The sequence below is a fragment of the Meles meles genome, chromosome 20 (assembly GCF_922984935.1).
Source record: "Meles meles chromosome 20, mMelMel3.1 paternal haplotype, whole genome shotgun sequence".
NCBI classification, from domain to species: domain Eukaryota; kingdom Metazoa; phylum Chordata; class Mammalia; order Carnivora; family Mustelidae; genus Meles; species Meles meles.
In genome coordinates this window covers 25,446,635-25,460,456 of record NC_060085.1, presented here as the reverse complement: position 1 = coordinate 25,460,456, position 13,822 = coordinate 25,446,635, and the positions used below count along the sequence as shown (strand labels likewise).

Here is a 13,822-nt window from a genome sequence, read left to right as displayed (position 1 = left end):
TAGCAATCCTTTGCTTTCTCCTGAACCAACTGTTTCTTTCCTGCTAGATCACATCTTTATCATCTTTAAAAATACATGATACTACTTTCTCATCTCCCACAACCCCATTCCAGCCAAGCTTTCAACCACACCATTCCACCAAAACTGTTCATCAAGGTCATTAATAACTTTACATCGCAAATTGTGATTGTTCCTCAGATCATCTTACCAGACTTACTAGCAGCATGTGACACAGTTGATTATTCCTCCCATTTTGAATCACTTTCTCTACTTCATTTCCTGAGGACTCCACAGTTCTGGTTCTTACTGTTCCTTCTCAGTCTTCACTGGAGCCAGACCTCTTAACAACTGCTTAGTCCCCGAATCTCTTAGCTCTCACTTACCTCATTCACTTGGTAATTTCATTTACCCCTGTGGTTCTAAGAATTATCCACTGCTGGTGGATGCTGATCACTCCCAAATTTGTCTCCAGGATGGACCCCTCCCCTAACCTGAGGTTCATCTCCCTATTCAAACACTTCCACTGGGTTATTAACAGCCATTTAAAACAGCATGCCTAAAAAAACCAAACTTTTGATCTCCCACATGCCCCTAAATAACTTCCTCCCTTCATTTTTCCCATCTCACCTACCCATGACAAAAATTTTGGAATTATCACCTATTCTCTCATACACCACACTTTCATCAGACCTTGTTTTGCTTCATCTTCAAAATATATCCTAAATCTGACCACTCCTGAAAAACTCTTACCGTCCCTCTACTCCAAGACATTAGCTCTTGCCTGAATTACTGAAAAGCCTGCAGATTTTTTTGCTTCTGCCCTTGCTCCCCAATCTGTTCTCAACACAGCGGCAACAGTGAGTACCTTAAAAGGTTAAGTCAGATCATGTCACTTTCTTCAAAACTTTCTAATGGTTTCCTATCTTACTTAGGAGGGAAAACTGAACTTCATACAATAACCAAAACAGACCTAATGATCTGTGCATTCTTCATACTTTATCCCCTTATCTGATCTCTCTGATCTCATCTTCTATCTTAGCTTCCAGTCATATGGGCTTCTTGGCTATTCCTCGTATTCATAAGAGACTCCAGTTTTAGGCCTTAGCACTAATCAATCCCTCTAACTGGGACACTCTTCCTTCAGATTCTTCATGGTTCATGCACTCAACCAACATCACTAACTCAGTAAGGTCTTCTCTGACCATCCTATTTAAAATTGCAGATTTCCTGTTTTTTTCTGGGGGTGGGGGTAGTTGTAGCAGGTTTCTCACACTCTCTCACACTCTCACCTACCTAGCATACCCTTTTCCAAAGACTGCTGTGCCCCTGTAATGTGCCAATCCCTTTTCATCCTACTATTCAAAATGTACCTATAGGGGCACCTGGGTGGCTCAGCGGATTAAAGCCTCTGCCTTCTGCTTGGGTCATGATCCCAGGGTCCTGGGATCAAGCCCCGCATCGCACTGGGCTCTCTGCTCAGCAGGGAGCCTGCTTCCTCCTCTCTCTCTGCCTGTCTCTCTTCTTACTTGTGATCTCTCTCTGTCAAATAAATAAGTAAAATCTTTAAAAAAAAAATGTACCTGTACTATCAGCCACAAGATATGCTTACTTTCCTCTTCATCTCATCTACATCCTATTTGTTCCCGGCCTTAGGCTTTAAATAACACCAATACCACAATGGAAAATGCCTTTTTACCATCCCAACTTATGGCTTTTTTAAAGATTTATTTATTTATTTTAGAGTAGAGAAGGGAGGGATCAAGGGGGAGGGAGAGAGGGAGTCTCAAGCAGACTCCTCGATGAACACAGAGCCCCGTGTAGGGCTTGACCTCACAGCTCTGAGGTCATCACCAAGCCAAAACCAAGAGTGGGGTGCTAAACTGGCTGTGCCAACCAGGTGCCACTGAGGCTATTTTAATACAACTAATTCTCTAAGAGAGATGGCAACCTCAAATACCTACTGTAAATTAGGCTTGGTAGGAATTGGGATGAGCTGAAAATCATTTTTCCATCTAAAGGAGGCAGCCACAACTCAGAACCAGCCTACACCTCCAAAGAGGAATTTTAGTCTACTTGCTAGATTACCCATTATTTCAAGAGAACCAAAAAAGCCAGATTTACATTATATTTTCCAACTTTTACATAGTTCACTCTAGTTTTTGGAAACCACTATGTGGATTAAGCAAATTATCAGCAGATTGCATATGGCTTACACAGCTGAGCCCTACCTCCTCAGTCTCTAACTACAGCTACTGTGATGTCACCTTTCTCTGATTCACACTCGCCTTTTTTGGGTCACTGATAGTTGAACATTTCGTATCTCTAATCAGTTGCTCATTCAAACTAGTAATAAGTACAGTGCATACCATTAACACATCCTGAAAGTCTCTCGTTTCTGTCCCCTTTTTCCCATTTCACTAACCACTACACATATTCAGGAACACCTAAGACTCTCCCTGAACTGTAACTGGTCCATGACTGGTCTCCCCGTTATAATCTGTCCTTCACCACACTGTCCAAAGCCCTTTCCTACAACACAAATCATACTGTATGGACTTCTCTTTTCAAAAATTCTTTAATGCTCCTATACATAAATCAAGGAAGTTCAAACTCTCTGAGTATACATTTAACCTCTGTAAGACTCCCTTCCCTCCAAGCTTTATGTTCTACACTTCTCCAAGATACCCACTATTCCCCAAAGGCAAATTATGCTATCTTGGTGTTTTGCTATTTTCTAAGGTTAGAATATACTCCCATACCTACTTACCTATAAATATCTGCCTCATCTTTTAAGTTCTAATTAAAATGTCACCTCCTTTTACGAAGCTTTCCCCGGTCTCCGCAAACCACAGAGATGCTCTTTGCAGTGTTGTCTGCCTTTTATAGCCCTACCATGGCATACATTATATTCTACTTTACTGTATAGTTATTTACCTGACTGATAACCCCACATTCAGAAAATAAGGCCTAGGCTTTACTCAATTTTCCCTCTCAGAGACAGAACAAATACAGCCAAGAATGGCACTCCACTAAAATTTTACAGCTTTAATAAATCCCTGTTAAATAGAAACCTACCAATTGGAGTTCTAATTTAAGTAGAATTATCCCACCACATTTCACTTACAAAAGAAAAAAATATACCAAAAAAAATCTTCTAAAAATATTTAATAAGGGGGAAAAAGGGCAATAATCTGGCATGAGGTCCATATATATTCAGCTCAAGTCTGATTACTTTTTGGGGGGCGGGGCCCGGAAAAGGGAAAGGGAGAATCCCAAGCAGGCTCCACACCCAGCTCAGAGCAGGGCTTGATCTCACAACCCTGACATCATGACCTGAGCCAAAACCAAGAGTGGGATGCTTCAGTGATTGAGCCACCCAGGCAGCCCCTGATTATTTTTTTGTAGCTAAACAGCAGGAATAAAAAAAAAAAAAAAAAGAATGGAGCCAGCAAAAAATCATGAACTACCAAAAAATATTCAATCATATTCAGGTTACTTCATAAGACAAAGCAATCTAGCCCAAATAATTCCCCAAGTGTTTACTAGATCAGATGAATTTTAATAGATCGAAGAACAGTCTTCATGTCTTAAATATTCTTATGTAGCAAGTTGGCTCTTTTAACTAGTTTTAATTCTACCAATATTTTTCATAATATAAACAAAGTCCAAAGCATTTGTTTAATATTGGTTGAGTTTACCATTTATATAGGGCCAGGATCCAAAGCCAGAAAGAACCAGAGAAAAGTAACATTTTAAATTATAAAATATTCTACCTAACACTAATACTCTATACACCTTTTAGTGTGTCACTACTCTGGTTCTCACATGTAGAAATACCTATGAAAAAAATTTTTAAATGTTTTATATTTCAACTAACTTGTGAGACAAATGCCTAAGCGTTTAGAATTTGTAAATTACTCATGACACTGAATCATTAATATTTCTTTCATTTCTCCTCCTATAAGCTTAAGAAATTGAGCTGGTAACATTTTACTTTATATTCCTTACACAGATTCAAAACAATGCAGAAGGGATTTGGAAAAAACTAAGAAAGTACTCTGACTGTGACCACACGTGTTTAACTTGATGATGCAAGTTCAGCTGTGTTTAAAGAAGACACTATGACAATGACAGTAATTCAGCCTGTGACGTAGGGTAAAACCAGAACTGCAGACAGGTATTGTAGTCACTCAGGAACTTCTCCCAGCAGAAAAAGAAAAGCACTATGAAAAGAGAATTCACCAATAACTTATGGAAAAGAGAATACAACATATAGCTGCATAACTGAGATCTGGGTGACTGAAAAACAGATTTAAGCAAAAAAAGACAAGCACTATTATTTTGGGGGTTTTTTTTGTCTTCTGTAAAGAGCAAAGAAAAAAATGAGGATGATCTTAGCAACCACTATAAATACGGGAAGAGAAGCTACTTAAAATCAATATAGAAGGGAGACTTAGGTTGCATCAATATTTTTTTCCAGCTTTATTAAGGTATAATTGACAATTAAAATTTGTATATATTTAAAGTCTACAACTTGATTTGATATATGCATACACTGTGAAATAGTCACAATCAAGCGAATTAACATATCCATCACCTCACGGTGTTACCATCATTAGCATTCTGAAGTCCCCAAAGCCAGAAGAATAAAACCAAACAATTTGCTCTAAAAGAGTAAATAATTTAAGATAACATTGGCTGAGACACATTATTCTGGAAAAAAAGAATCCTAGAATATTTCTAGACTACTAGCAAACTCTTGTAATGATTCTATCAGAAACCATCATATGTTCTAAGTTGGTTAAAAAGACTGAAATGTCTTCACAAATGTGGTGTCTACAGCAAATCCGTTAAAGACATCAATGGAAGGAGGGGAAAAATGAAAGAGAAGAGACCAGGGGAAAATGGAAATCAACTATGACAAGCAGCTTTTTATCTAACATCTCAAAAAGAGGTGCAGTACGTGCTAATGTGACTCAAATAAAATAATTAGTTGCAGTATTTTAATAGAGCAGGACCTGTGGTGCCTAGGTGGCACAGTCAGTTAAGCATCCAACTCTTGGTTTCAGATAAGGTCATGATCTCAGGGTCCTGAGATGGAGCCTAGAGCTTCATGTGATGCTCCCACTCACTGTGGAGACGACTAAGTCTCCTCTCCCTCTGCACCCCCCACTAAAATAAATTTTAAAATCTTAAAAAATTAAAAAAAAACAGTGCAGGACCAGGAAAAATTATACAATTTGTATTGTGACTTAAAAAAAGCACACAAGGTGTATAGCTATATACCATATTTAGAAAGAAGTAACTTTTACAGGTAGCATGTGGAATTACTCTGATTATCATCACCCACTTATGCTGGATACTCAAGCAACTTCACCTTGATTAAACCTGGAAAAAATAGCAAAGCCATCAAGAGCTTAGAGGTGAAAAGTACATCATCCAAACAGCTCTATTCAAGAAACGCAAAGTAAGACTTTAAGATGCTACAAAGATAAAAGAAAAAAGAGGACTATAGTGAATTTGGGGGGAGCTGAAATTTCTGCTGATACAAAGATTAGTATCAATGGAAAAAAAAATAGGGAATAAGAAAAGTAGGATATCAAAAAGTTGTTAAAGTGGTAAAGGCATTTTGGGTTGCTGATAAAAATAATTTAAAAGGAAAATTATCATTAAGTTCAAGTATGATCTCTTAAAGGAGAAAGCAAAATGCATGTATGAATTTGTGAATCAAATACACCATTCTGGTGTGGGAAAATGGAATTTGAGTATGAAAAGAAAAATGTTTTCATTTTAAAGTGTGAATATATATTTTTAAAGATCTCAGGAACTGCACTGAGTTATGTTATATGCACTGCATAATAACTACTAAATCTACATTAAAAATTAAACAAAATTAAAAATTCACTTCCTTAGTTACACTAGCCACATTTTAAGTGTTCAGTAACTACACATGACTAGTGACTGGTTACCATTCTGGAAAACACTAATCTCAGAACATTTCCATCATCACAAAAAGATTTATTAGACAGCACTGACCTAGAGAAAGAGGCTCTGTATGACTTTTTAAACTGAAAAATTATGATCCCATTTCTGTGAAAGGACTAGCCTGAAAGCAAGAGAACAATAACTTCTCATCATTATCTTTTTTTTTTTTTTAAAGATTTTTATTTATTTGACAGAGATCACAAGTAGGCAGAGAGGCAGGCAGAGAGAGAGGGGGAAGCAGGCTCCTCGCTGAGCAAAGAGCCCGATGCGGGGCTCGATCCCAGGACCCTGAGATCATGACCTGAGCCGAAGGCAGAGGCTTAACTCACTGAGCCACCCAGGCGCCCCTTCTCATCATTATCTTATATCCCTTATATATATTGACAGGAATTATTTTCAAACCACTGCAAAAAAAAAAATTCCACATTTTACATTCAAGAATGTGTCAATTCATTTGGCTTACCTTCACAGAATTTTTTGATTTACATTCTACAAAAGAAAAAAATAATTACTGAACTATCAAACAAAAACATACTAAGGCAGTCATAAAAGAAAATTTTGATTAGCATTGTTTTAAGAAGATATTTAGTAGAAATAGTAATACCCAAAGCATTAACTTTAGGTCCTGTTTGAGTGTTCTAACTTTTAGAGTGTAGTGCAAGTATTTCTATTTTATTTCTGTTTATTTTCCCAGGTAAAACTATAAAGAGATCAGAGAAAAAGAAAATAATGTGAAAAAGAGGACTACCAAAGTATACGGAGTTTTAAAATTAAAACTAAAAACTTTAGCAACTGTGGTCTTACTACAAATTTAATTTTCTATAAAACACATTTTAAATGTATAGAACATAATTACATAGATTTCATCTAAATTATTCATTAGACAACATATTAAACATAAATATACTGAAGCATTAAGTTTTATAAATAAATACTGACAGTGGTAAGCAGTGATGTAATCTGACTTTACTTGGCTAAAAATAAATCTGAGAAAGTTAGCCAAACAGCTTTCTGCAAAGTATCATTTAAATATTACTCTACTATAAGGAAAAAGTATATTAAACTCATATAAATTTTAATCTAGGAATTTAAAATTAACATTTTAGATTTCTGATAACACAGCATACCATATGGAGACAATATTAACTTGGTTTTTCCATCCAACAATTCAGTTTCAAGCTTTAAACCATCTCTGCAAAATAAAAGAAAGTTGTCATTTTTAAGAAACAGCAACATTTTATTTTTTTTTTAATTTTAAAGATTTTTATTTATTTATTTGACAGAGAGAAAGATCACAAGTAGGCAGAGAGGCAGGCAGAGGGAGAGAAAGGGAAGCAGGCTCCCTGCTGAGCAGAGAGCCGGACGATGATGCGGGGCTCGATCCCAGGACCTGATCCCAGGACCTGAGCCGGAGGCAGAGGCTTTAACCCACCGAGCCACCCAGGCGCCCCAAGAAGCAGCAACATTTTAAACAGAAATGAAAAGCTCATTTGAATCTTGAAAGTAAATATGTTCTTTTGAATTTAAACAGGAATCTTGTAAACAGTAAGCCATTCTTTTAATAAAAAACGTTTTCCAATCCAAGATAAAACTAAACACTAGAGGGAGAAAATTCCTGAAACTTTCCAATAATACAAAGCATTGTTATCTTTAAATGAAACTTCATTTTCTTACTGGTAAGCAACAAATTCAATCATCATAGCATTACTTAAATCTTACAACTCCAGACTGGGAAAAAAAATGCTGTTACCAAAACTCCCCACCTACCTTAAAGGAGGAAAACGTATCTGTTTACCAGTTTCATAATGATCTCATGACTAACACATTCTATGGCATGCTACAGCTTTGAAAGTGAACTATAACACTGCCACCAGGATTATTAACTTTTTTAGCATAGTGACAGTTTGTTACTATCACAACAATAAATCTGTAATAAACTTTGGCTGCTCTAATTTATTTGTGCATGTTCAATGCAAAAGCACAAAGTAACAGCAGACACTGACAAGGAAACTTCAACGTAAGATTCTAATAAAAACCACTGAAAACAAAAATAGTCCACATTTAATTCATTGTTTCTTAAGAGAGGGGGGAAAAAAGGTGTGTGTCATTAACCATCAATTGGGACAAAAGTGCTGTCCAAGAGACAGAATTAAATCCAGCAGGCCAGACAAAGAAAAGAAAAGCTGGGAAAGATCTGACTGGGAAGAACGAAATTTGCAGTGCTGCTCTGTAGAGGACATCAAAATACTCCAACTTAATTTGTCAAGATAAAATACTGGAAAAAATGGGTTTAAAGGTTTCCCTGAGGCAGGGTTAGAAATCATTCATGTTTACGTCAGTGAAACTGAACAAACAAAAGAATGAACCCGAAAAGTAGTCTGTTCAGCATTACTGCACTGTAAACTCCTTCAGAGGCTGATGTCTTATCTTTCTCTCTCCACGTTCTAGAGCGCAAAATTCATTTGCTAAATGACGTGCAACAGTCTGAATTTGGTGGCTTTTCATCTTCTTAAAATATTAAACTTCCCACTGATGAAAACCCTGCAACAGTCCTTTTTACTCAACCACTACTTAATGAGGGTCTATCAGGGGCCAAGCACTGGCAGGGCATCGATCCCTTAAAACCCGGCTCCTAGCATTCCGGGGGTTAAACCCATCTGGGCGCGTGAAAAGACGCTAAAGCCAGAGGCGCTAAGTACCGGGGGCCTGTGCCAGGATTTCTCCCAGGAAGCCGCTAAGCTTTATCTCTCCATCTGCCCTCCCCGCCTATCGTCTCCTTCCCGTCACCACCCCGAGGTCAGTGTTAGGGCAGAAAGAGGTCCAGAGCAGATTTACTCCGAGTTATGCTGTGGAAAAGCGACGGCGGTGGCAAAGGCCGTCCCGGGCCCCTTAGCCCCTCTGCGCCTCGGGAAGCCGGGCAAAGCCAATGAATGCAGCGCAAGCTGCGAAGGTGTTCCACGAAAGGTTCCCAGGGGCAACCCAGCTTTAATCCCATCTTAGCTAGAGACCACCCCTCTCGGCCCAACTTACCCCAGGTTCATGGCCTGACCTCTCGCTCTCTCCACAGGACGCGCAAACTCTGTGTATGCCTGTTGCCGCCGCCGCTCAACAAGCGCTGCTCCGATTGGACACAGTGATGCCGGCGAGCTGGAAGAACGGACCAATCAAAGTTGGGCGTGCTGGCGGGTGCACTCAGAGGGGAGCGAGGCTGCCGGGGCGACTGGTGTTGTCTGCCGGGCCTCGGGCTCTCTATCCTGCCACTTGGGAGCTGGGGCTCTTGGTTTCTCTTGTAGCACCCCGATTTCACTCGGAGCCCTCGAAGAAGTGCCTCAGCTCAAGTGTAGATGGCAAAAATGTGGAGAAACAAAAAGCATAAGCTTTTTATGATATGAACATTTTATATTTGCAGGGCAGGTTATTGGGGTATAAAATAAGGTGGAGGGCAGGCTCTTGGAAAGAAACTCCTAGGCTGGGTACAGGGTTTGTCTTGTTTCTGGCTCTGACCTCGGCACAGAAGCATGGTACATTATAACTCTTCGTAAATTGCAATAATTAGGGGCACCTGGGTGGCTCAGTCGTTAAGCCTCTGCCTTCCTCTCAGGTCATGATGCCAGGGTCCTGGGATGCAGCCCTGTATGGGGCTCCCTGATCAGCTGGAAGCCTGCTTCTCCCTCTCCCACTCCCCCTGCTTGTGTTCCCTCTCTTGCTGTCTCTCTCTCTGTACAATAAATAAATAAAATCTTTTTAAAAAAATAATAAATTGCAGTAATCACGAGTACTCAATAAATTTAGCTCTTTTGTTCCAGACAGGGATCTAAGCACTTTGTTACTGGAGCTTTACAACATCATCCCTGAGGCGCAGAGAGGTTAAGCAACTTCTCCAAGGACTATCAAACACTGCAAAGCCCGCTGGGTTGCTGTTCGCAACTAGTGTATGAGTCTAAGTCCCGTTTATTCTTAAAAATCTAAATTTAAAAGTCGTTTCCTCCAAGAACCTCCTCTGGAAGACACTGCTGATAAATCAGGTAAATCAGGAACCCATTCTCTATCCCCCCAATCCCTTCCCTTTTGATCCCTATAATAATGCATTTACAATCCTGTGTCAGAGTGAGCTTCAGAGGGGCAGGCAGTTGCTATCTTACATACCTCCATAGCTGCAGCACCTGACACTGAACATTGTAGACAGTAAATACTTGTGAAATGAAAGCACAGCAAAAATAAAAAATGCCAACTTTATCATGTTGGTGGAATACTATTTCATGATGAGGATCATAATGCAATTACTAAAAGCTGACAAGTATTTTCATCTGTCTGCTCATAAGATTTTTATGAACTATAGTTGTAATGAATGAGGCACAATGAATTCTTAGGGTACATTCTGTGAAAACTCAGAGATCTTTTAAAATTCGTGTATGTCCCTGGTCTCTGGAATATATACTTAAACAAACATTTGTTAATTAACTTGACTGAATAAATGAACATGGACCAATGTACATTTGATCCCTTGCTTTTGTGTGTGTGTATTGTGTAAGGAATATTTATATTTGCATAGAAAAAAAAGACGAAAAGGATTTAAACCAACATGTTAACAGGAGTATTTCTGGGAGATACAATGGTGTGACTTTCAGAATGTTACTTTGCTTCTAACTTATTATTACGAAAATATTTAAATAAAAAATGACAGAAGGGTACAATGAACACCTGTATATCCTCTACCTAGATTTGATGATTGTTAAAATTTTGTCACATATGCTTCCTCTCTCTTTCTCTCTGCACACACGTGGGCAGGCACACCCATACACTGCCCCCTATCACACACCTTTTTTGGCATCACTATTTGCAAGTTACAGATGTTATAGCACTTTGCCCTTAAACACAAAAGTAACTATCTCCTAGGAATAGGAAATTCTCTTAATATCTTTGATAGCTTTTTATTTAGAAAGCTAGAGTCAACTAAGGAGTACAGATTACATTTGGTTGTTAAATATCATCACTCTCTCTCCCCCACGCAGAATAACAACATAGTATATTTATTAGCAAATGCTTAGCCAATCTCTACATCTTTTATTTTTATTGTGGAAATATAATAAAATTTTCCATCTTAACCATCTTCAAGTGTACAATTCTGTGGCACAATGTTGTGCCAAATAGAAACTCTGTACTCATTAAGCAATAACTTCCCATTTCTCCTTCTCTGCAACCCACTGGTAACTTCTAATCTCATTTCTGTCTCTATGGATTTGCCTCTTCTAGATACTTCATATAAATGGATTCATACTAATATAGGCTGGACAGGTCCAAGGACCTTGATGGGGTCCCACAGAACCAGCCAAGAGTCATCTTACCAAAGAAAGGAATGCTTGTAAGTCATTTGGTTGTCTGATTCTCCTGAATGTAACTTTTGATTAAGCCAAACCTAAGGGCATTGCAGAGACCCTCCTAACATAATAACAGGTATACATCTTGCTTACCCAAAAGTAAACAAATATGGTTATGATTATTTGAACTGTTTGTATAAAAACATTTAAAAAAAATCTCCATGCTCTTACTTTGCTCAGTCATCTAAATCCCAGATGTGTAAATCATTTCCATTTCTTTGTATACTGTTTTCTTTTCTCTTTTTTTGAGGATTTATTATTTGCGGGGGAAGGGCAGAGGGAGACAGAGAGAGAGAATCTCAAGCAGACTCCCCACTGAATGCAGGGCTCAGTGTGGGGCTCACTCTCACAATCCATGAGATCACAACCTGAGCCAAAATCTAGTCAGACACTTAACCGACTGTATCACCCAGGTGCCCCTATATTTTATTCCTGTATGAGTAAACACTTTTTTGTCATGGAAACTTCTGCCTTTCTCAAGTGTCCAGTAAGCTACCTTCAAGTTTTCTGCTTATTTTGTTTCTAGGAGTTTGTAACAGTCTGGGTCCAGTCAAGAGAGAGAAGCCACGTGGCAATTTGAACAGGGAAAATTTAATATAGAGAATTATTAACTATAATAATAGTTAATAGGGATTTGGCATAATGAGAGATTGCCTGGTAAGAAATAAAGAGAACTCTAAAAAATATGGGAATAACAGATAGAAGGAGCAGCTTAGATAGAGCCCTCGAAAAATAGCTCCCTTATCCCATAGGACAGAGATCCAGAACTTACTGGAGGATCTTGCCAGAAATCCATCCTCTAGGTTCCTGGGCAATCTTTTGGAGGAGATGTGGCACCAGGGGCATGCCACTACAGTACTGCCCGAAAGGGTTGCTGGGGGAAGCTGCTGATAGCTGGGTGCTACTGGCCACTATGTTGTACAGGAGTTAAATGCTGAGGACTTGTGTGCTGGGGGCTGGACCCTGGAGATACTGCCTGTGCTCCATGAGCCTGATGTTGGAGAAGCTGCCATTGCCGCAGAAGCTGGAAAGTGTGGGAAGCCTCTTCCACTAAGATGGTGGATGTCAAGGAGCCTGCCAAGTGAACACATTGGAAGCAAGGACAGGACTCTTTCCTCCTGCAGTGTCTCTCCAGCCCCCTCTACTAAGAAAGCTTAACATGCTGCCAGCTACAAAGGAAAAATACTTAAAGGGCCCAGATCCATTTTCACAGAGAGGTAAAGGATGAATCTGAAGCTGAGCCAGTAAGTTGATAACTGACATGTATTTTTGATATCTACCAAGGTTTTCACCAATACTACTCTCTCTCTCAAATTAATAAAGGTTGTGTTTTTTTTTTTAAATCACTTCCACGGTTTCACTCTACCAGTGTATCAGATACCCTTCAACATTTCTTATTGGCAGGTGTCGCAGTGTACCCCTCGGTCTTAATTTATATTGCAACCTGAATTTTTTTTTTAAAGATTTTTGTTTATTTATTTATTTATTTATTTGACAGAGAGAGAGAGAGATCACAAGTAGGCAGAGCGGCAGGCAGCAAGAGAGGGGGAAGCAGGTCCCCCGCTGAGCAGAAAGCCCAACACAGGGCTTGGTCCCAGGACCCCAAGATCATGACCTAAGCCGAAGGCAGAGGCTCAACCCACTGAGCCATCCAGGCACCCTTAAAACATGATGATATCATGCATCTCAAGCATCAGCAGTTGGTGCAGGGGCATTTGGATTGATGGTGAAAACCAGTGGCTTTAAGGGCATCTGGGTGGCTCAGTGGGTTAAAGCCTCTGCCTTCGGCTCAGGTCATGATCCCAGGGTCCTGGGATCGAGCCCCACATCCGGCTCTCTGCTCAGCAGGGGGCCTGCTTCCTCCTCTCTCTATGCCTGCCTCTCTGCCTACTTGGGATCTCTGTCTGTCAAATAAATAAAATCTTAAAAGAAAAAAAGAAAACCAGTGGCTTTAGAACTGTAAAACTGTGAGGCCTTTCACTATCAGGACTACCTAAAACCCTTTTCACTGTCAGTGACTAAGGACCCTGCTGTCTACTTCTGTGGTTTTCTTCCTAGGGCACATGAGCATATCCACCTTTGTATGACACACAGTCATTAAACCCCTACCTTGGAAAGTTGCATCCTAGGCTGATTTCTGCAGTTTTGCTTGAACTTGTTCAAAAGCCTTTCAGAAATACACAACTGGGAAGACTTTCCTGCATCCTCCATTTGTGGAATTCACTTAAACAGCATTACTGTGAAGCAGGGTTTGTGATTCATTGGTGACCACCACTCTGCAGAGCCAGTAATTAGCTGTCTTCTCTGTCTCTAGTGAGACACCTAGAAAATGGACTTGGTATAAGTCAAGCCATCTTTATAAAAGGGGGCATTTCATAACACAGTCATGTTATTATACCCGTGTTATTGCAACCTTAACTAAAAACACCGCAAAATACTCCAGACATAACAATTTCAGG

General features: G+C 39.4%; 1 protein-coding gene across 5 annotated transcripts in view; it reads right to left on the bottom strand.

Annotated features, from left to right (window-relative positions):
• Window positions 1-9,078, bottom strand: part of CCDC66 (coiled-coil domain containing 66) — a 78,854-nt gene extending 69,776 nt beyond the window's left edge. For 2 of the 5 annotated variants that reach the window (XM_045991163.1, XM_045991162.1), the window contains exons 1-3: window positions 9,016-9,078; window positions 7,113-7,177; window positions 6,449-6,474 (exon numbers count right to left, since the gene is read on the bottom strand). In XM_045991163.1, coding sequence (XP_045847119.1) covers window positions 6,449-6,474; window positions 7,113-7,177; window positions 9,016-9,026 — 102 coding nt within the window. In that variant the 5' untranslated portion in view covers window positions 9,027-9,078. Of the gene's footprint in view, window positions 1-6,448; window positions 6,475-7,112; window positions 7,178-9,015 lie in introns of those variants that run through there. The other 3 variants (XM_045991164.1, XM_045991165.1, XM_045991166.1) reach the window with 3 other exon arrangements.
• Window positions 9,079-13,822: the final 4,744 nt, after the last annotated feature.